The sequence below is a fragment of the Molothrus aeneus genome, chromosome 6 (assembly GCF_037042795.1).
Source record: "Molothrus aeneus isolate 106 chromosome 6, BPBGC_Maene_1.0, whole genome shotgun sequence".
NCBI lineage: Eukaryota > Metazoa > Chordata > Aves > Passeriformes > Icteridae > Molothrus > Molothrus aeneus.
In genome coordinates, this window is record NC_089651.1 from 52,627,108 (window position 1) to 52,647,752 (window position 20,645).

A 20,645-nucleotide genomic window follows, 5' to 3' on the forward strand; every position below is an offset into this window, starting at 1 on the left:
GCAAAAATTGACCACTGATCCTGACTAGTAACTAATATCATGCTTTTATTTTGTTTGAACTGTATTTCTTCAAAGCTACTGATTTATGCAAAAGTTCTTTGGGAAGAATAAAGCCCCTGGCATTCTCCAAAAAACCCAAAGAAGCTAAACTGAGAAGAATGGAATGTAATTTTCATCCTTTTTGAAGTCTACCTTGTTTAGCTGTTCAGTACTTAAATTAAACTACTTCATTCTAACAGGAATATGTTTAGTTTAATTCTGAATAATTTATTTATATATTTAAACAAATATTTTATAGGTATTCTTAGAATGTATTTTTAGCACATAAAGCCCATCAAGTAATTTCCAACGTAGTTCCCATGTATGTATGAAAGTATTATGGAAAAATTACTCACAACTCCTCCATTCAGCTTTCTCAAGTGTTGTTTTATACAAGTCAGATGCCACCAGTTCCTTTCAAGAAACTACATTTCATTTTCTTATTATGGAATGTCAACCTCTACATAATTACTATTTTATAATACCTATAAAATCTGGCAGTTATAGCAGTGTGTTATATACAAGGGTCAAAGGATTCTTTCATAAGCAAAAAGCACAAAATATTCTGTGGCAAGAGGGACTAAAGTATAATGAACTTAAAATCAATGATTCCTGTATAATTTAAACTGATCAAAAGTTTCAAGCTGCTGCAACTATAAATGAAAACTTTTCCAGATAAGAGATGAACAAGATGTGATATTGACAGGTAACTGACACCACTGACTCTGTGAGCACTCACACCTCCAACAGAAGGATGAAATGAAGATATTTCTCATTTCACTTCTGTGAAATTTCATTTCCGCTGGGGGGGATGGGATGTGTGAATTGCTTTTGTAAAGATCCATACTTTTCCAAATATAAGAGAATGAAACACATTGTTGATTCTGGCACTCCAAACACTATTAACACAAGTTTCCACTCAGCATTTGTATCTTTCATGCACCTTAAGACTTTGATCCAAAGCTAAGAAAGGTCATCCCACCAAATATAAACTGAAGTCTCTTGAAATGCATATAAATACTTCATCTGTTGTACTGTGATTTCCAGCTGGTCGATTCTTTAAGTAGAGAAGAGCATCTTTTGAAAAAGAACAGAACAAGTACTATGGAAAACAAGCCTTCCTTGAATATTGTACTGTGGGAAGGCATTCCCAATGCTGACTCCATCTGCAAGTCACTATAAAGGGCTCCCATTCTTGATAGCCAAAGCAATCACAAGTCTAGTTCTGAAAAGATCCAGAAACCTTTTCTAATCCTGCCAAAAGACAAACTGCCAAAATGCTAATCTAAAATTCTTTAGATATCAGTGGTCACAGCCACTATAGCAAGTCATTTGGCACAGCAAGAGCAGAACAACATCAAAGTATCCTGTGCTGAGCCTTCCCATCTATACTGTATGCAGCTCAGGAATTTTGTTTCTGACTGTATCTACCCTGATTTCCTGGACCAAACATGCTTTGAAGCTGTTAGGAGAGTCAAACCCAGTGATTGATTCTTATGCACTCCTTGGATCCAAAAGGCCATTTGGTGCACACCTGGAATGGAGGTTTTGGTTAGTTTCCTCCAGAAGAAACCCAGCTCATGGAGAGTAAAATTCTCATGCAGTTGGTGAGGGCATTTAAAACTGTGCCACTGCTTTGAATCAAAACCCTAACAGAGAGGCAGACAGGTACCCACTACTGTCTTAATTCTTTAGGCCTTTTATCTACTCATAAATCTTCCTCCTTAGACTTCTTTTCTGGACTAAGTTTGTAGCTCTCAGTCCTCCCTTAGACTAAACAATATATTTCCAATTATTGCTTTTTCCTGACAAACTTTTTACAGTAACTTTTTTTTCTCTAAAATTCATGTTCAAATAATACTCAGGTGAATCACTCAAATAAAGTAAGTGATATTCATGCAGTATTTCCATTACTCTCAGATAACACTTCCTTTTTGTAACAAATATTGCACTCATCAAGTTCAACATCCACTAGAAAGTGAACTTTTGTCTTACAGGGCAAGATGTTATTGCTAATCTGGACATTTTATTAAAATGCTCCACTTCCTTCAGCAGCTGTGTTCATGATGATTACATGTAAACTACATATAAACTACATGTTACATTAGATGATGGTACACATGAAGACTATGAAACACATAGAAGAAGAGATATTCTTGAAACATTAATTTCTGTCTTAGGTGACCACTTTTCTCAAAAGCAGTTTCTGAAATAACTCAAAATGACATGGATATAAAGTCATTACTTCACTCACTACCAAGTGCCTATGCACACAGAAACCTCTTTGTTTTCTGAAGTCAGGGCAAGTAGGGTCCTGGTGTTTCTCTAGCTGAGTTTCTGGTTGCCCTCTGCTACACTGTCCCACATTCAAACCCTACATGAAAGAGTTTGAGGTGTCCAGAGCACACCAGGCTTGGAAGGAATGCCTGGCAGGGCAGAGTCCTGCTCTCTGTGGAGACAACAGGAATGGGGATCAGGAAGCTTCTCCTTAGCCACCGGCAGCAGAAGGTGCAGCTGAGTGCTCATGGGCTGAAGTTAGCCAGTAATGGCAGTCTCTGCATTTCACTTTAGTGTGGCACTACTTCAAAAAAGTTTCCTGAAAGAAATAGAAAGTTTTTTTACTTCTAGAAATTCTCTAGTTAATAATCTTTTTTGCTGACAGCTATGACTTTAGTTACCTGTTCTTAAATGCTGAAAAGGGTGTCTTTGAGGTCCTCCCAAAGCCTTGGGTATCCTATGCCTGCTGTCTGTGAATGCTTTTGCCAGTGGCAAGCCCTACCAGGCTTGTGTGATTGATGAGACTTTCATCAAATATATTAAGAAGTTAAGCTTCAGTCCAGGGTCCTGGGACTGGCGAGTCCTCAAAACACAAGGCGTTCCTATCATCCCAGCATGATTCAACTTGCTGTCCAAAAAACAGATCCAGCAGCCTTTGATCTTCAAAGATGACAGGGAACAGCCTTTGAGGCGGCCAAATGCGTCTTTCTGCATTACCAGATTGCTACAGAGACAGGCAGATGGGTGGAGCAGCCTCCACGCTCCTACCACAGCAGCAGCCCAGCTCTGTGTTAAATTAGAGCAGCAGTGAGCACTACATATGGCAAGTGGAGAAGGGATCCCAAATTCAGCTGTGCAGCTGCTAGGTGGGACCATCCTGCTCATTCAGTCATCCAAGAGACACTTGCTTGGCTACACTGAAGTCAGAAAGCCAGTCACAGAAATGGCACACCTGGACACTGAATAACCTGTTTCAAAGGGACCTTGCATTAGGTACCTAGCTATATTCCATGTTTGGAAGTATTTTAGCATATCTGTGTGAACCTTTTGTCCTAAAGTCAACTGTAACAAGAAATCAGATGCACAACTGATGAGTTTTATTATTACAACTGAAAGTTAAAATCTCTTACCTCTCCAAATGCACCTCTTCCGATCACTTTTATAATTTCAAAGTCATCTCGATGGAGTTGCATTTCTTTTACCAATTTTGTAAATGGTTTTGCTGTTTAACAAAAAAGAAAAAAGAAAAGTCAATTACAAAGAGAAACATCGCAAGCCAACTCATAAACTGGAGGTCAAAAGTATTCATTGCATACCCAGAGCAATAGCAGATTTTCTTTTTCAACTATTAAAACTACAGAGGGGGAAAAAAGCTAATTACACTATTTAATTAACAATTAAATTTTTTTTTTTTAGAAGTTCAATTGCATGAATGCTTCTGCCTTGCTGCTAGTAAGAACATAGAGCAAAGTGGTCTTTCAGAAGGATTTCCCTCCCTTTCTTTAGGGTTTTGTGAATCAGTGAAGGACCACGTGAAAGGGAGAGCTCACTCATTACTGCTAAACCCCATGGACAATCTGTCCTACCCTGCAGACACTAGATTAATTCTCTTCTAAGTGGAGTGCAGCTTTACTTTTTATTTCAGCTAGTACCAGCTAAGGCTTTAACAACCCAATCTCAAGAGATAGCTGTCTCTACTCAACAGCAGCAAAACCATTTCCCACAAGATCTGGGGCTAATTTAAGGTTTTTACTTTGAACTGTCTTTTCTGCTAAGCAACATTCACCAGATCTCAATTAGACCAAGTAGTGAAGGAAGGGCTGCAGTCTAGAAAGATGTCAAGTGATTAACTAACTTATTTTGTTCTGGTGGTCCCACATTTCTCAAAGTATCAAAGCTGGATAAATTCCACTATCCCTGTAGATCCATCAGTTTTCTCTTCTCCAGATCCCATTCAGAATACTTCATTTATTTCTAGCACATCACAGCATGTGGATCACTATTTAGGTAGAACGTTTGTTACAAGTCACTACTCTGAAGACCAGATCAATAATGAAAACCAGTGGTGTAAGTGCAAGCAAAGTGCACAAGGATGAGTTTGCACAAGCACAGCAGCAGTTTACTCTTCAAACTAAGTACAAAAGGATTGCTGCTCTTCACCTCATCACAAACACTGTTAGACTAAAAAGACCAAAGTTTTCCAATATGTGTATTTTTTCCTATCTGCAACTGAATAAAACATCACAGAACTACTACTTGTAATTCAGCCCAGACTCCTGTTTTTCCTCACCTTACATTATGATTAAGCTAGTAAGTTATAAGCCAAACAGAATTCCTGCAAGAGGGGTCACTACCTTAATGGTGTATTTCAGACGCTAACACAAAGAAATCAAACCTTACAACCACACAGAGGTACAGAAGTCTGAACTGGAAACTGAAAATTTCTTTATGAAGTCTAACCAAGAATGCCTGAAAACCTCTCAGCAAAAAACCATTAACTGCTACAATAATGAAGAAACAGCTGTACTGAAGAACAGTCATGCTGCTGCTTTGTATTTAGGAGGGTGTTACTGAAAAGGCTTCCTCCAGAAGTAATACCCCTTTTGAAACTGAGAGTTTCTTGTCTATCCAAAGTATGAAATTTAAAGAATGAGACACTGCTAGATTTTCTGCTAGACTCCCTATTTCAGCTGGGCAGAAATGCCAATCACACTTTCCTCACCACAAGGTCACTGAGCCTGCGACCTCAAACCCAAAATAATTTCCACTGAACCTCCCCAGCACCACCACCTCAAACCAGTTAGAGATCTGTACCAGTCCAGTCAGACACCTGTACAAGCACAGTACACAGCTGTCAGCACTGGTATTATCAACTGTTTTGCAAGGTTCTCACACCTCCTTCCCATCAAATGAACACAGATGGAGGAAACACAACTGCAGACAAGAAGTAAACATGCAAGCTCCTCTATTAAGGGTTTGCTACTACAGAATGCTGGTCATTGAACTAATTTTGCAGAACAACAGCTTCTGTCACTAAAATTCAAGGGGAAATGAAATCTAGTATTTATTTCTAGAGGGCATTAACCCAATAATAACTTTTGTTTTAAATAAATAGCAAATTTTAGCAGTAATTCTACTAAGAAAACAGAATATCAAAACTAGAGAATCACAGAATGATTTGGGCTGGAAGGGACCTTTAAGATCATCTAGTTCCAACCCCTCTGCCATGGGCAAGCACACCTTCCACTAGATCAGGTTGTTCAGAGTCCCATCCAACCTGGTGTTGAACACTTCCAGGGATGGAGCATCCACAACTTCTCTGGGCAATAAAATAATTGCTTTAAGTATTAAAAGCTCTGCTGCTGTAAATTGATCACAAGCAACTTTCAAAGCCAGGAGAAACAAACCTAGTAAGTTCAAGCTGTCCTGTACACTCAAAAAAAACCCCAAACCCGTATATCTTACATTTCTGCTGACTGGTGACAAAATATTTTATTATTTCATCTACAAATTTCTTGGAAATTTGGAAGTGCACTCACTTGGAAGTGCATCAAACTTCACACCACTAAAATTGGAATTCAGTTTAGAAATGTGTAAAGTTGTATAAGAGCAAGTTAGTTTGATTAGTTTTGTATTTTAATATTAATAAATATGTATTGAGCAGAGCACATATTTAAGTTTCAGTAAACAGAAGAAATAGGGAAGGGCATTATTGCCATCTTTCTAGAAATTGTATTCTTGAAGAAGGAAGGATGAGCAGCCCTCATTTTCTTGACCAGCATTTTTGATAAAATCTACAAGAGTCCTAGGTTGGTCCTGCTTTTTCCAACTTAACTGGTCAACTGAAGCACTGGTTAATAAAATCACTGGTTTAACATATGTAAATGAAAATAAATATTCACTCCTAGAAGGAAGTTACTGTTTTTACAAACCATTTGTGCACTTAACTAATGTTTGCTTTTAGTATTTAGCTGGTGTTGGTGTTCAGAAATACTGCAGATTCAGTGGTCTCTGTCTTAGAAAGCACCAAACACAAACATTTGAATGTACAGAAAAATTTTAAACTTGGCAGGACTTCCCCTGAACTGGAAAAATTCTGAGTCTTTGTCAAGGAATCTAAGATTCTTTAAAAGTAAATTTAACTTGAAACTAAAACTGGGTGCAAGAGAATGCAATGATCACAGAGACTACAACAGCAGTTACAGAACAGATCAGAACTCAGATGAGGCAACAGACCAGTAATTTATTTAACATGATATATACTTTATTGGCATTTTGAAGTAGAACCCTATTTACACCAGGATGTGAACTGTTGCATTTAAGTACTGGATTCCACAATTTCTATTTCTTAGTAAGTTAAATCAAAAAGTATTTCCAATTTGGATTCCTGCAGTTGTCCCAGGAGGCTGCTGTTCCTCCACTGTAAATATGCTGATCAGTAGCATGCACAGAACTGGCAAAATTGAGTGAGGAAACACTTGCACCAAAAAGCATCAGAGACAGACTGTGCTTGCCAGAACAATGCCAAGTGATTTATCACTACCTAACTGGTAAAGAGAGATACAGCTTCTCCCTTTACATACCACTATTTGATAAACAGGGAACTCAAACCAAACTTATCTCCATATATTCATCCTGGAATGAATAATTACTTTTGATCCTAATACTGAAGGCAGAACTTATGATCTGGAGTTGATTTAATCCTTAATGAAAAGATTTCATCCTGGCAAACAGAGGCATTAGCTGTACTGGGGGTTTTGTTGGCAGTGATTACTGAATTTTGTTATATATACACACTGTTGTCAGGGTAACATTAGCTGCAAGTAATTGCAAGAGTTTGTTTATTCATGACTGTGAGGATGTAATAAGAATTTGGGATAGACATTCCATGAGCAGCATCTTTGTATGCACCATTGCCTTTTCTCTCAAGCTGATTTTGCATTATTGTACTTATGTTGTTTGGAAGAAGGGTGTTTTCTATAACGCCAGGCAAGGAAAAAAACCAACCCCAAACAACCAATTTTCAGAAGCCAAGTAATGTATGCTCTGAAGAAAATAATACAAAACAGTAACAGTTGATGTTTTGATTCCTAATGAGAAGTGAAATGCCAGCATTTATTTCCTCATTGAAAACCAGGGTACATGTGAAAGACATAATTCTCCACACACCAATTCTATTCTGATCATATTCTCCTCTTCAACTGATAGATGGATATTTTGTTTACGCAAAAAGAAAACATAAATTTTCATGATTTGAAAACATAATTTAAATGTTTTACTCACAGGTAAATAGGTTTGTGATATAGGTTTGAGAGCTGGTGCATCTACACTGCAGTCAATGTGTATTATGCCACTAAATAGAAAATATTTGGAGGCAGTTTCAGAATGACTGAAAGCTGCAGGAAATACCAGCAGAGATGATCTGACACAGCAGACTGGGCTCTCTGCACTGCTACCCCAAGAATGGGTGCATCCTGGCCTCATATGTCACATTTCCTCTCATTTCTGAAAGCAGGTCAGGGAAGGATGCCAGTGTTGTCAACAGCACCCTCAAAAAATAATAGGTCAACTCTTCCCACCTGCAACGTGGTTAAAAATGAGAAGTGTCAAGGTATGTTTTGAATTTCTACTTTCTGTTCATACTTTGGATCATTCAATTTATGTCAGTAATTTACCATCTGGAATCACAAAAGCTAACACCTTAAAACTGCAATGGGCAAAAGACAGCTTGCTGGATTACGATCACTGCTGCTTCAGTGGTGGAGTTACCCCAGGATTCTTATTTGAGGATTCGTCCAAATTTTGTTGGCCAGTACAAATTTCCAGAAATTCACAAAACTCACTTAGCTGAAGCTGCCAAATGTTCAAGAACACCTGATGTTTTGTATCACTGGCAGTTCCAAGTTTTAAATAAATGTGACGATGGCAAGAAAATAATACAGACTCACAATTCATGTTGAAAGGGACTAGCTGGTCTCTAATCCAATCTCCTGCTCAAATCACAGTCAAGACTGATTTCAGACAGGTTACTCATGGTTCTGCCTGGTCAGGTTTCAAAAACTTCCAAGGATGGAGACTCCATGGGTTCTGTGGACAACCTATTTCTATAACAGATTGCCGACACCAAATAGTTTCACAGTTGATGCTGTAAAGTGATTTGGGGTTTAAGTCATTATATAATAACACAATAACAACATTCAGGTGGATCTACCCTGAAGGTATGTCCAAACTGTCTGGTCAGACACAAGTTCATCTGCCACCATGCTCCCTTTATCTCCTCATTCCCTCTACAAAACATTGTGGTAGGAAACTATGTGAATTGCAAAATATTAATGTCAGGGAAAAACAAAATGACGCAGATAACTGTCTGTGGAGCCATACTCCCACCAGGCAGATCCAGTATTTTATTTAAGATGTTTTCTTTGGATGAAGAACATGAAAGAGCAGCAAATTTTACCATTTCCCTCAGCCATCCCTCAACTTACATTCTAGAAATCAAGTAACTTGTGTGCCCTTTGTGCACCCTTTTCAAAGAAACAGCACTCCTATGATATTGCTACTAAAACAGCAGGCTGGCAGGTTTAACAAGTTAGTGCTTGTATACATGTCTTGGGAGATACCCACACCCAGGTAGCCCCAACCTGCTTACTAAGGTGATAAATACCTGTTACAACCCACACTTGAGTTTTAAAGAAGTAGAATCCTTTTGTATCAGATTGTGAAATTTCGCCTGCATTTTAGAAATGCAAATTTTTTTTTTATTCTTCTATCCTATGCTGACTCCAGTTTTAATTTTTCCAAATATAGATCCTTGCTTCCCTTTTCCTGTGCTGACCTGTTTCCTCTTACTGTCTACCTCTGTGAACGCTTTTTTTCAGTCTGGTTTCCTAAGGAAATAAGGTATGTGTGATCATACTGTTGGGCATTGTGAAGCCATTCCTCTCTACCAGTACCTTTTGATCCCAATAAAGTCCCTTCATATCCCCTTTACCAAATTTCTCTGAAGTTGTCCAAAGATACAAAGTTGCTACAAGTTTTATTTTTAAAATGGCAGTGAATAGGAGACACCCATGGTATCACCTCTGCTAAGGGAAAGGCAGCAGCAGCAGGAATAAAGCAGTCACCTGCTCAGCTGGCAGCCAGCACACACCCAGGTGCAAAGCAGACATCCCTCACTGTCCACAGTCCTGCAGGGACAGTGGGACAATGCTGCACGGAAGAGGGAAGAAAGGAGCTGTGCAGCAGAAAAGAGAAGCTCATGCACTGGGAAGGGCAGGCAGTTATTCCACTGAGCCCAGTAAAGTTGATAAATACAAATTTACAGGAAGACAAATTTCACCCAAGTTCTGCTGTTTACAAGTCAAGGTGATACATTCTGTGTTCTCTAACACATTTGCTGCTGGGCCTTTGGCTTCTGCCAGGCCCTCCCTCCTGTTTTTCCAATGTACATACACACATTTCAGTTACCCTGTCTGCCGCTTGCCCAGTGATCCAATTCTTCATCACCCATCAACATCCACTGGACCAATGCAGTGGTGCAAGACTCTTGGTTATCACAATGACACAAATTCCACTGGCTTTAAAACCAGAGAAGCATAACCTGGATACCTCTTACAGGGCCTGCAGCCCTTGCAGAACAGGCTGCTGCTACAACACTGCTTCACACACTGTCAAAATCCTCTTCATTCCCTGAACAAGGCCAGCCAGTTTTACAGTGGCTAGTACTGTTCTCTTATAACAGTATCACTGGCATTTACTAAAATTTACTAAAATGCCATTAGAAACACATACATGAACACAATAGCAAGAATGTCTGAGTATTCTTGATTTTTCAAGACAGAAGATGGAAACCAATTATTAAGTTAAATGTCAAACTGCTAGTCTTTATTTGGTGTATAAATGCTTAAAAAGCCTTCAAGCTTTCTGAAGAACTGCTGCACAGAGGTATCCATTTGCAGCCAGTTATGGATTTTGCTTCATTTTATGAAAGTTTTTTGACAAACATAAAAGAGTATTCTGAGCACCTTCAATCAGACACTGTGCTGACACTAACAGAACTATGAATGTGGTAACATTTGGATTCAATAATTACATGCAAAACCCCTCAAAGGTTTAAAAGGATAAAAACATTAATTTTAGGCATAAACTGAGTGTTTGTAGCTTCTGCATCCTGCTCCGTAACCAGCTTTATCAGTTACAGAAGAGCTGATTCTGGCATTTGGCATTTGTACACTACTCTGTGATAACTGCATGAAAAATTTATCACCAAGCTAAAGGCTAATGGCATTGGGAAATGCTTTCAAGAAAAATATCAAGTAGTAGTTCTGATGTTGATCCTATTAGTGTTGCTAAATTTGCCAGCAGAAGAGCATGGCATTTACCTCGAAACATCATCTGTGTTCACTGTTATTCTTTTTGTGTGGCAAGCCCCAAAAGCAAGTGCCACACAGAAGGACTCATCAGCAGCAATATGCCAGCTTGCTGATGAATGTTACCACAAACACTTAATAGCTGGCTATCTGCCTGCCCAGCCCATTCACTGCTTTCCATGCTTACAATGAAAGGACATCCAAAATAATACTCAAGGTTTGTACAGACAAGCACTGAGAACACACAGATGGTTTCCAGCAGTCCAAGTGACAAAACACATTGCCAGTTTAACTCTTGCCAAAGCCACTGTGTGTCTTTGAGAACTAAACAGAAACAGAGCTCTAGCAGGTGAGAGGAAGTAAGGGGTTGGCTCACACATCCAAAGAAACACACCAAATGACTATCTGCTGTACTCATATATATGCAAGACCTTTCTTTGCCAAAGGAAAAATAATAGGTAAAATAAAAACCACATGCCAATCAGACCATGGTCTGTGCTAGTACTACAAGGGATGCAAGTACAAGGAGAGAAGGCTTGCATTGGTATCAGAGGGTGAAGCTCACTGCCCAGTTTCTCATTTTGTTCATGTTACTGTCACTGAATGATCCAAATTTAAGGAATTACTCTTTGGTTTCTAGAACAAAATCAAGCATGGCTTGTCTTATTTATTTATTAATATTTTAGTTGATCTTGGAAGATGAAACTGTTAGTACCAACACTGAAGAAGAATGTGACTGTAAGTAGCACTGACTTTGGGAAAGCCAAAAGTGAATTACTGTGCACACAAACCTGGTGAAGCTTCACAAAATGCAATATTTCAGGATATCACTGTCAGGACACAGATTTTTTTTTAAGCAGGAAGAAAGACTGGACAAGAAGACCTGCACCTTTATAAGTATTCATAAAGGCATTTCAGAAAACACCCAGCAATTTGAGATTAAATTCTAGCCTCTCGGGGGAGAATGAAGAAAGCCCTTAGAGAAACAGTGCTCCTGACTGTACTTGGTAGTCCAGTTTTTCACACTCTTTCCAACTTGTCACATATGTTTGGGAGACGAAAAGCCATGTTTCTCTAACCTCTTCCTAAGGTTTTCCCTAAGATTCCCAGCTCCTCCATCAGACTACATAACAACCATGAATTCCCTGGTGGTCCATCAGCCTCTTCAGCCTTAGAACCATCACAGACTAAAATACTGAGCAGAAGTCCAACAGTATCTGCAAGCTGGCACTTTCTGCAGAGACCAAAACAAATGGATCTTGCTTCTACTCAAATTTTGCAAGGTTTTCAAAGATGGTACTTTCCTTACTCTTAAGTCTTGCTAAAAATCTGCAAAGCAAAGATTACTATTATACAATAAAGGAACTTTTCTGCTCTTTATAACTGTCAATATCCAATGCCTTCATAAGCTTCATCTTCAATCCTTTTATCTTCCTCAAGATGATAGTACCCAGCATGGAAGACGTATGTACATCAAGCCATATACAGATTTTCTTGGGACTGTCTGACATCCCAGACATTTGAGATAACTGAAGAGGGATCTTCATGCCGACCTCAATCCAGGAAATTCATTCTACTCCTGAAGGAGTTCCTCCTTGTTCCTTCTCACCATGCTCCAGTCCATTGTTCGGATCATCAGCCTTCACGTAGTATGTCGATCAAGGAACTTTTCCAGGCAAAAGCTAGTTTGTCTATCCCATTCCACCCCCTCCCAGCACACCATGCCCCCAATGTGACTCCCATACAGTTGTGACATGGAGCCCCAGCCCAAGGCAGGGAGCAGGATGAGGCTGCAGAAGGGCAAAATGGCTTTCAGAACTGAGGTCAATGTGGTGTAGAGCACAGCAACCATGGAAGTGGCTATACCACAGCCTGCACCACATTAGGACAGGCTCTTCAAAACACATGTTAAACTTTGTAAGAAACACCACAGAATGCAGTATCTGTTTAATTTAGCTTTATTCATGCCTCAGTTTTTCTGTAGTTCAGGGCCAGATTTTGCAGGTGTTGGACAGGCCATTTAAGCCACAGCAAATGGCAATCAGATAGTGAAGCACATCAGTAATGGAAAAATTGTTTCAGGGGGGTTACATGAATCACTAGTTCCAAACAGTAAAATTTCAATGACTCCATTTCTTTTATTCCATAACAACACTGTAAATATTGCTAAAATCCACTTATTTTACTGCATGATGAACAATCTCAACAACATGGTTAGTAATTTTTTGTAGACTTGCCTGGGAATTACAACTGCTCAGAAAAAAAAATTGGTATTTTTCAGATGGTTTCAAAGTAGAGATTAAGCAAATCTCAAATTTGAGCTCACCCAAATTTCAATAACATAGGATGAAACTAAGTTTCATCAGACCCAGCACCTCTTGCACATCCTAAGAAATAAAACAATTCCAATCTGATGACCACATTGTGCTGATATAAGCATACATACACTTACATTAATTAAGCCACTACTTACATCATCAATGTATGAGCAAAGTTCTAGTTCCTCACTGCATGCTTTATTTCATCTTAGAAGTAAAACTTAACAGGAAAGCAAATATAGCTGTTTTACCAATCACTTACAGTAAATGCATGGGGTTTTTTTCTCCAGATATACACAAAATTTTCTCTCAAGTTACTATAAACACAATATGTGCATTATGTAATAAAACAATTTACACTTTACACTGGTGTTGTATTTACCACATGCCACCTCCTTTATTTATAGAATTTAGAGGTTTCCAGTAAATTCTTCTTGCCAAAGCACCCTACACAAATGCACTTACAGTAACAGGAGTGAAATCCACCTTATGATGCATCCCTTTTCTCTGCTTATAAACTTAGAGTAAAGCATAAAGCAGTTCAATGACACAAGCAGTTCAACTTAGTGGATCACTGTGACCAGAGCAGCAGTTCCATGGATCTGCTCTCCATCAGCTCCAACAAACCAGCTGGCCTCACTACTCACTAAACCAGCAGGATCCCAAGCTACCAAGACACACAACACATCTATCACCCTGTAGTTGAGGCAATTGAATCATCAAGGGTCGGGAGAGGCTGCTGTGCCAGCAGAACACAGAGGGTAAAGGAGCAGAGCGTTTCTCCTGAAGCTGCTGTCTGCAGGGCCCGGGCTGTGATGAGCTGCCCACACTGCATCCAGCTGTGGCAGAGCTGAACTGCCCTGCTGCTAACAGGGAGCTCCATGGAAAGCTGGATAAGGAAACAGAGCCAAATGACAATTACCTCTTGCCTGACACTTCAGTTCCCAACCAGATCAACGCCATCAACTAGGAAATACAAGGCTAAGGGGATGGGACAATTAGGTGAGCTTACAGTGCTACAGAACTGCACCTGACTCTTTTTTTTTACCCTGAGCTGTTTTTCAATTTTAAGAGTTCAGGTAGCAACAGCTACTTTAAGAACAGGTGTGGCACATCTTTCTCTTCACTTCCTTCTAAATGGCAGCGGGCAGGAGGACATTTTCTCAGACATTACTCACCCTGTTTCAAAACTCGCCTGGAGCTTGAGATCTAATTAAAAGGTCACTGAAAGTCAGATCTTTGCCGTAGGAAAAGGCCACAAAGACATGCAACAAGCAATTACTGTAACCAGGCACAAGAATCTTTGGAGTAGCTCAGGCTACTCAGAAGCAGAAAAGAGGGGAACTGTCTTTAAATCTGCAGAGAATACTAACAAGTCCCATGCTAAGATTTGCTACATATTATACTGGACAGCTCAGAGCGGCTTTTTTATTATCATAAATACTCTCAGGATTTATAACTCTTGTTCACTTCCCCCTCTAGACCAGGAATGTACAGCCAAAGCTATTCTATCTTGCACTACTCATTCCAATACCACTAGCTGGCAACAAGCAAGAGGAAGACCATTTACAGCAGCACTATTTTCACAGCAGCACTATTTTCACTGACTTCAAGTTCCAAAGGTCACTACCAAAAAAACTCAGGGCAAGCAGGGCATCGGGAGCATGGCCAGCTGCCTGCAGCTGTGAAAAATCACTGGGGTTTGGGGTCCTCAGAAGGTAAGCACATCTCCAGAGGGCATATCAGGATGCTTCCTGACAAATTACTTGCTCAGGATGGAAAGAAAGTCGAAAGGGAAGAGAAATACATCTCTCAGCCTTCCAATGCGTGATGAAAACATCACCCAGATAAGGCAACATGCTTCTAATTTCACTGTGCAACTTCTCCTTAATGTCTGACACTGCCTCTGCACATTTTAAAATTTGTCTATCTCTATTCCCAGGCTTTCCACATAATACAATTAAAATTTTAAATGGATAAGAAAGGTCTAAATTTTTACCAAGAGTGTGGAGAATCTACTGGAAAGCTGAGAAAATCCCACCTCTGGCCTTAGAAGTAGCTTTCAAAAAATGGAGTCAAACTGTATGATAATAGATCATTAGCAGTAGATATTTTTAAGTGCTTATGGCTAAAAAAAAAAGCCAAAAAATTTAATTACCAATGAAATAAACCAAGAAGCCTGCAGAATTCTGTTTTAGAATACTGCCCATTTACCAGCTATCAGTTATTAGCTTGCTAGCATCAGCTAATTATTCTGAAGTTTCAAACTGACCAGGACCATTACATCTGCTATTAAATTTTTAAAAAATCCATTTAAAACAGGGTTTGGTTTTTTAACACAGTGAACACCCATGAAACAAAACATTTTGGATAAATGATAGTCTAGAATTTTAGACATATGACAGTTTATGCAGGTTCAAATTTTTAAACTCTTCTTCAAATCAAAAAGCCATTGTTAAGGGAGGCAAATCTTGGAACAATTAAGAGTGAATTTTTAAAATTTAACTGAATTAGAACATGACTAAAGAGCTTTAACATCACATGTGTATGCAAAGCATACGGAACAGGAAACTAAAAATAGAACCCCAAGCCTCTTCCTAGAGACATTTCCAAGTCTCCAAGCATTATAAATTCAGCTTTCTCTAGTATAGGCAGGATGAAGTTCTTCCTTCTTCTCTCTCCCTCATTCTGTATTTTTATCATGCTTTCCTATCCAAATTTTTGGTAATTTATGTACAGTACACTGAATAAGCTCTTTCCCCTTATCTCAGTATTTTGTGTATCAAAGAACAGTTTTGGTTTTGTTTATAGCCCATCTTTTCTTAACATCTTCACCATGGTATCTTTCAGGAATTCTTAAATCCAGCTTCTGGATCATGGTTTTAGGAAAGCTCTCAACAGACTGCCAGCCCACATGACTTTGGTGTTTAATGGACATGCTTCTAGGCATTCCCAAACCTCCTGTAGGCTCCTAGAATCTTACATCCTCCACATTACGTTTCAGTCCAGAGCATACCTCCCATTGCTGCACACTCCAGCATGATCAGCAGCAGGCCAAGATCCCTGGGTTCTAGCTGCTTCCTCTTTCTTACATATTCCTAAAGCTGGTAGGGAACAAAAATCTGTTCAATCACTGCGCTCACAATTGGAAATACCACGTCTCACCTCTACGTCTTGTTCCTCAGCTTTTCAAGACAGGCGTATCAAGTGAGGAACATCCCAGAAAGTTTCTATATCAGGTGCAGTATCTTAGAGCATTCTGCTTTTAAGCTTGTAGTTTTAAACATAAGTTTTCAGTTTTGTACACTCCCCACTTAAGGTGCAACATTATCCACATGCCATCTATGTTTAATAAACACTACATCCACGATCTTTTTTCTTTAAGATTTATTTCCATGCATTTGAGCAGAGAATTCCTTTTTTTCTTCCTCATTTACAGTCCATCTAGGCAGGTGTGTTGATTTCAAAACAGAAAATCAAGTACTAAGACATTCAGAACAAGCTTGTAGTAGGCTGGCAATCTCAAATCTTCATCTATACCTCAGGCTTCATTCTGTTGGCTTCCAACCTTTTTCTTTCCTCATACTTGGAAATAACAACCAAACATTTGAAAGCTCCTATGCAACACCAGGGTGAGCACCTGCATGCCAGTACAGATGCAGCTGGAAAACCCTACTGGTGTAGATGTGCTTTTACAAGTTCCCATATCCAGAGCAGGATCCAGTAAAGATGCATTAACTTCTTTCCAGAAATCTTCCAACATAGCACTCAGCCTCTAAGGAGACCACAAGCAGAAGAAGTGACCACAAATAGAAAACCAAGGAATTTCAGTCAATCTACAAAATGGTTTAATCTACTTCAATGCAACTGCAAACTACTATAGACATTGAGCCAATATTTACACAGATAAAAGCCAAATGGTTGCCCTTCTACTTTCTTACACATCATTTTAGTTATACCCCATTCCTTTTTCTTTTTCCATCTAGAATTTAATATTTTCCTTTACTAATTTGTCTCCAGTGTCATCTAAGTAAACCTTGGGTACTTTACCCATTTCATGATTGTTTTAGCTCTTCAGTAATATTTTCCACTTGCATCAGCTCACTTTAAAAGCACATTGAGTCCCAAACCACAATCTTATAAAGACTGTCAAACTCTTCATCATTGATACTGTAGTTCAGACAAGCTAGGTTCATTTTGATATGAGTATTGTGGAGCTGAGGCTATGTAATCCTTTTCTTCCATAAACTTCTTTGGAATTCTCTCATGTAAAAGTCTGAAAGAGCTGTGTATTTTTTTTTTCCTTTACATAAGATACTCAATATATATGTCACTTAGGGCTCTTTTTTTTCAGCCTCATGAAAAATGTTCTCAGTAATTCATTATTCCATCTTTGGATTGCCACTGTGAATCAAGCAAGGACATGACATTTATCAAAAATCTCTTGGTAGTTTCATGGTCTTTAACAAACAGCTTCACTCTGGTTCTCATGAGCAGGTACACACACAGCGCAGGTCTATGGCAATGGTCTGCAGGACACAAATACCCCACAGCATTGGGGGGGAAAGATGACTGCTTATAAAACTTGCTTCTTTTGTTCATCAAATTGTCTGGAAAGGAGTTAAAAAGCCTTGAAGACTGTACTTCTAGCAACTGTCCTACTGTTAATACTTTAACAGCCCCAAAATTTCACTTTTGTAATAATTTCTTGATGTTTAACTCTTGTTTCCTATATAATTTGAATTTTAAAACAAGTCCACAGAAGCATAATTAAAAAAAAAAAAAAACAAAACAAAAACAAAACAACAAAAACCTAGGTCCATAAAATCTTTCAAAACAAGTTTCAGTCATGATAAAAAAGAAGGAACAGTCATGTGTTAAACTACTCCACTGCATTATCTGCATGAGCAGCAAGGGTCACTTTGTCACTATGTCTGTTACTATGCTCAGACTGCACCAGTCATTACTCTTACACAGGAACAAAAATGTACCTAATTGTTTAAAGAAATTTTACAATAGCAGAATAGCTTATGCAGTTGTTGGCAAAACCTCACTCCTGACTGACTATTCAGCTGTATTTTAAAGGAAGACAACAGGGGCACTTACAACTGTATTACATGAAAGCAAAATTTAAGGAATTTCTCTTCTGAAGAGTCACTCTCTAAGGAATGCATTTTTAAGGAACCAAGAAGTCACTTTTGAATATCACCTTTCTTATGTGAACATACTTGAACAACTCAAAACCCAAGTCTAACAAGAATCTTTTTTATCCCATGTGAGAAGTTTTTCACTGAGTACCATCAGTTCCATCTCTCCTTCAAAATTTTTCTTAACAGACATTTTAGTAAAGAATCTCGACCTAAAGTTTACTTTAAAGTACAGGAACTTCTAGAAGCACCAGGTAAAGACATCTGGCTTGACCAATGTTTGCAGTATATTGACCAATATTTTGGACTTTAAATAATGTTTTTTTCCACTCCTTTCTAATTCACAGATCTGCTTATTTTTTATTCCAATATTATAAATTTTAAAACAAATACTGTGACTCTCCAAAAATCTATTTCTGGATATGTGTTAAAAGATTACTAGCAGACAGTGTTGATTTCCTCTTCCATGAATTGTTATGCACAGCTAAATTTATTTCCTTGCCAATAACTCTTTTTTTCAAATTTTTTAAACACAAAAGTGATAACAAGCAATCTCCACCCAAGTCCCTCAGAAGATGGAGAGGAGAGGTTCTTAAGTGTTATATGGGACATGAGGGGGGAGGAAGAGATGAGGGCAAGGAGATTGATGTAAGAAGTAGGTCTTGCCCATGCTTTCCTCTTGCAGAAAGATAATCCATTATCTTTCACCAGCTGTCACCCACAGAGCTCTGAAGGTGAATTACTGGAGCACATTTTCCAGTGAGGTCTGTATTATTTATTCTGCAGTTATCAAGCATATACTTGAAGAAAGAGCTATCATTACCAATGTGCACAATGACATATTACAGCCACTGACATGAAAGATCATTGCTGCCATGTGTGCAAAAGTGTGCACTGCTGTTTTGAAAACATCACTGCAAAGTGCTTCTCTAAATAAGAAATGAAAGTATACAATAAGTAAGAAATTAAAAGTGACGAGCCTGAACGATTAAATGAAAGAGGAAATTTGGGAATAAGAGGAGGAGAATGGTATTTCTCAGTAGTTTTAAGCAGCAAGACTCAGTCCACAACAAAAATTTCCTGCCATTATTTCACCGTCTTCTTTTTCCCCCGAGGTACCTCCACAGTGTGCAAACACCAGATCATCTGAAACAACTACACAACACTGTGAGAAAAGTTTCTTCTGAAAAATGAACACACATTATAAACTGCTCAGACACAGACAGATACAGTCCTTGCCCCAGAAGGGCAGTGGACCATTACATTATATAGAGCTCTCAATGAATGCCTTCATGACATAGCTGACAATGTATGTTCTCTGAGAAGGGTATCTACCAGACTTCCAGGCATTTAGGAATGTAGGAATTTTGAAGAATGCTATTATTTTGCAAGGGGTTTGCTGTAAGCAAAATACTCCAAGACACAGACAAAAATTCACTGTATGGAAAGTCAAGTGCCACTTTGATACCTTCTAAGTACAAAACAGCACTAGGAAAGGATTCATTTCTTAGGTTTTGTCCCATGTGTACATTGTTTTCCTCATTATTGATAGCACTTCCATATACCAATATGATTTTGAAACACTGAAATTGTTGTGCATTTTGGTTAGCTGAGTCTACTATCACCAGTCAAGAATATCAGCATTAAAACCATGTTGCAGGTCCAACTTCATGTAAGTCATATGAGTTCTCAGTTTACAGAGAAAACAAAAAACCCCAGCTAGTACCTCCCATTACATCTTCCTCTTATGAGGAATATTTGTTTCACCCTGTTGTTAGCAACTGCTTACCTAGACTCCTTATAGTGTCAGATATAAGCATATTAGGAGCCCTACTAGATAGAGATCCTTTGTGATATGAGAACATATCTAGTACAACAACTAAACCTGTACTTTTCATAAAGGATGATTCAGGCTTGCAGTCATGCAGGGAGGGCAGGCTCTTCTGACAGCTCCACGGAGGAACGCTTTAAAATATCCAAGTGCTATCAAGACTAACTAGACATAAGGAAACCACACTTGAGAGACAGCACTAAACATAAAATATAGGTTCAAAGTTCTTAAAACCTGTTCTGGCAAATTCACTGCCAGGAACAAGGAAACTGGTGCTTTCTTTAAATACATGGAAGAAAAACATGAACAAAACTTTCCCTTCATTTAACAAGCCTAGTTAAAAGCTTGTCAATACTTATGTTCAGACTGTGGTAAAATGCCAGCCAATCAAGGTGACCATCTGAGACTATTAAAAAAACCAAGTTGTATTAGTTACTTCATCTACAGCAAGAAGAAGATGCTACTTCACATATTGCTTTTCATTCTGAGAAGTATGAAGAACAACTATTTACTAGCAGAGCAGCCATGATGTTAAATATATTTGTTAACTCGAAAAAAAGCATACTGAACCTCAGAGTAAACTTAGGTTGGAAGGGACTTCTGGACATCAGAATCCCCCCCAAAGCTGAGATAGCATCAAAGTTCAATCAGGTGACAAAGGCCT

The 20,645-nt window shown here is 38.7% G+C and overlaps 1 protein-coding gene across 7 annotated transcripts in view; it reads right to left on the reverse strand.

Annotated features, from left to right (window-relative positions):
* CDC42BPB (CDC42 binding protein kinase beta) overlaps nt 1-20,645 on the reverse strand; it is a 91,157-nt gene that overhangs the window by 59,054 nt on the left and 11,458 nt on the right. For all 7 annotated transcript variants that reach the window (XM_066552906.1, XM_066552908.1, XM_066552911.1 and 4 more), the window contains exon 2: nt 3,447-3,538. In XM_066552906.1, coding sequence (XP_066409003.1) covers nt 3,447-3,538 — 92 coding nt within the window. The remainder of the gene's footprint in view (nt 1-3,446; nt 3,539-20,645) is intronic.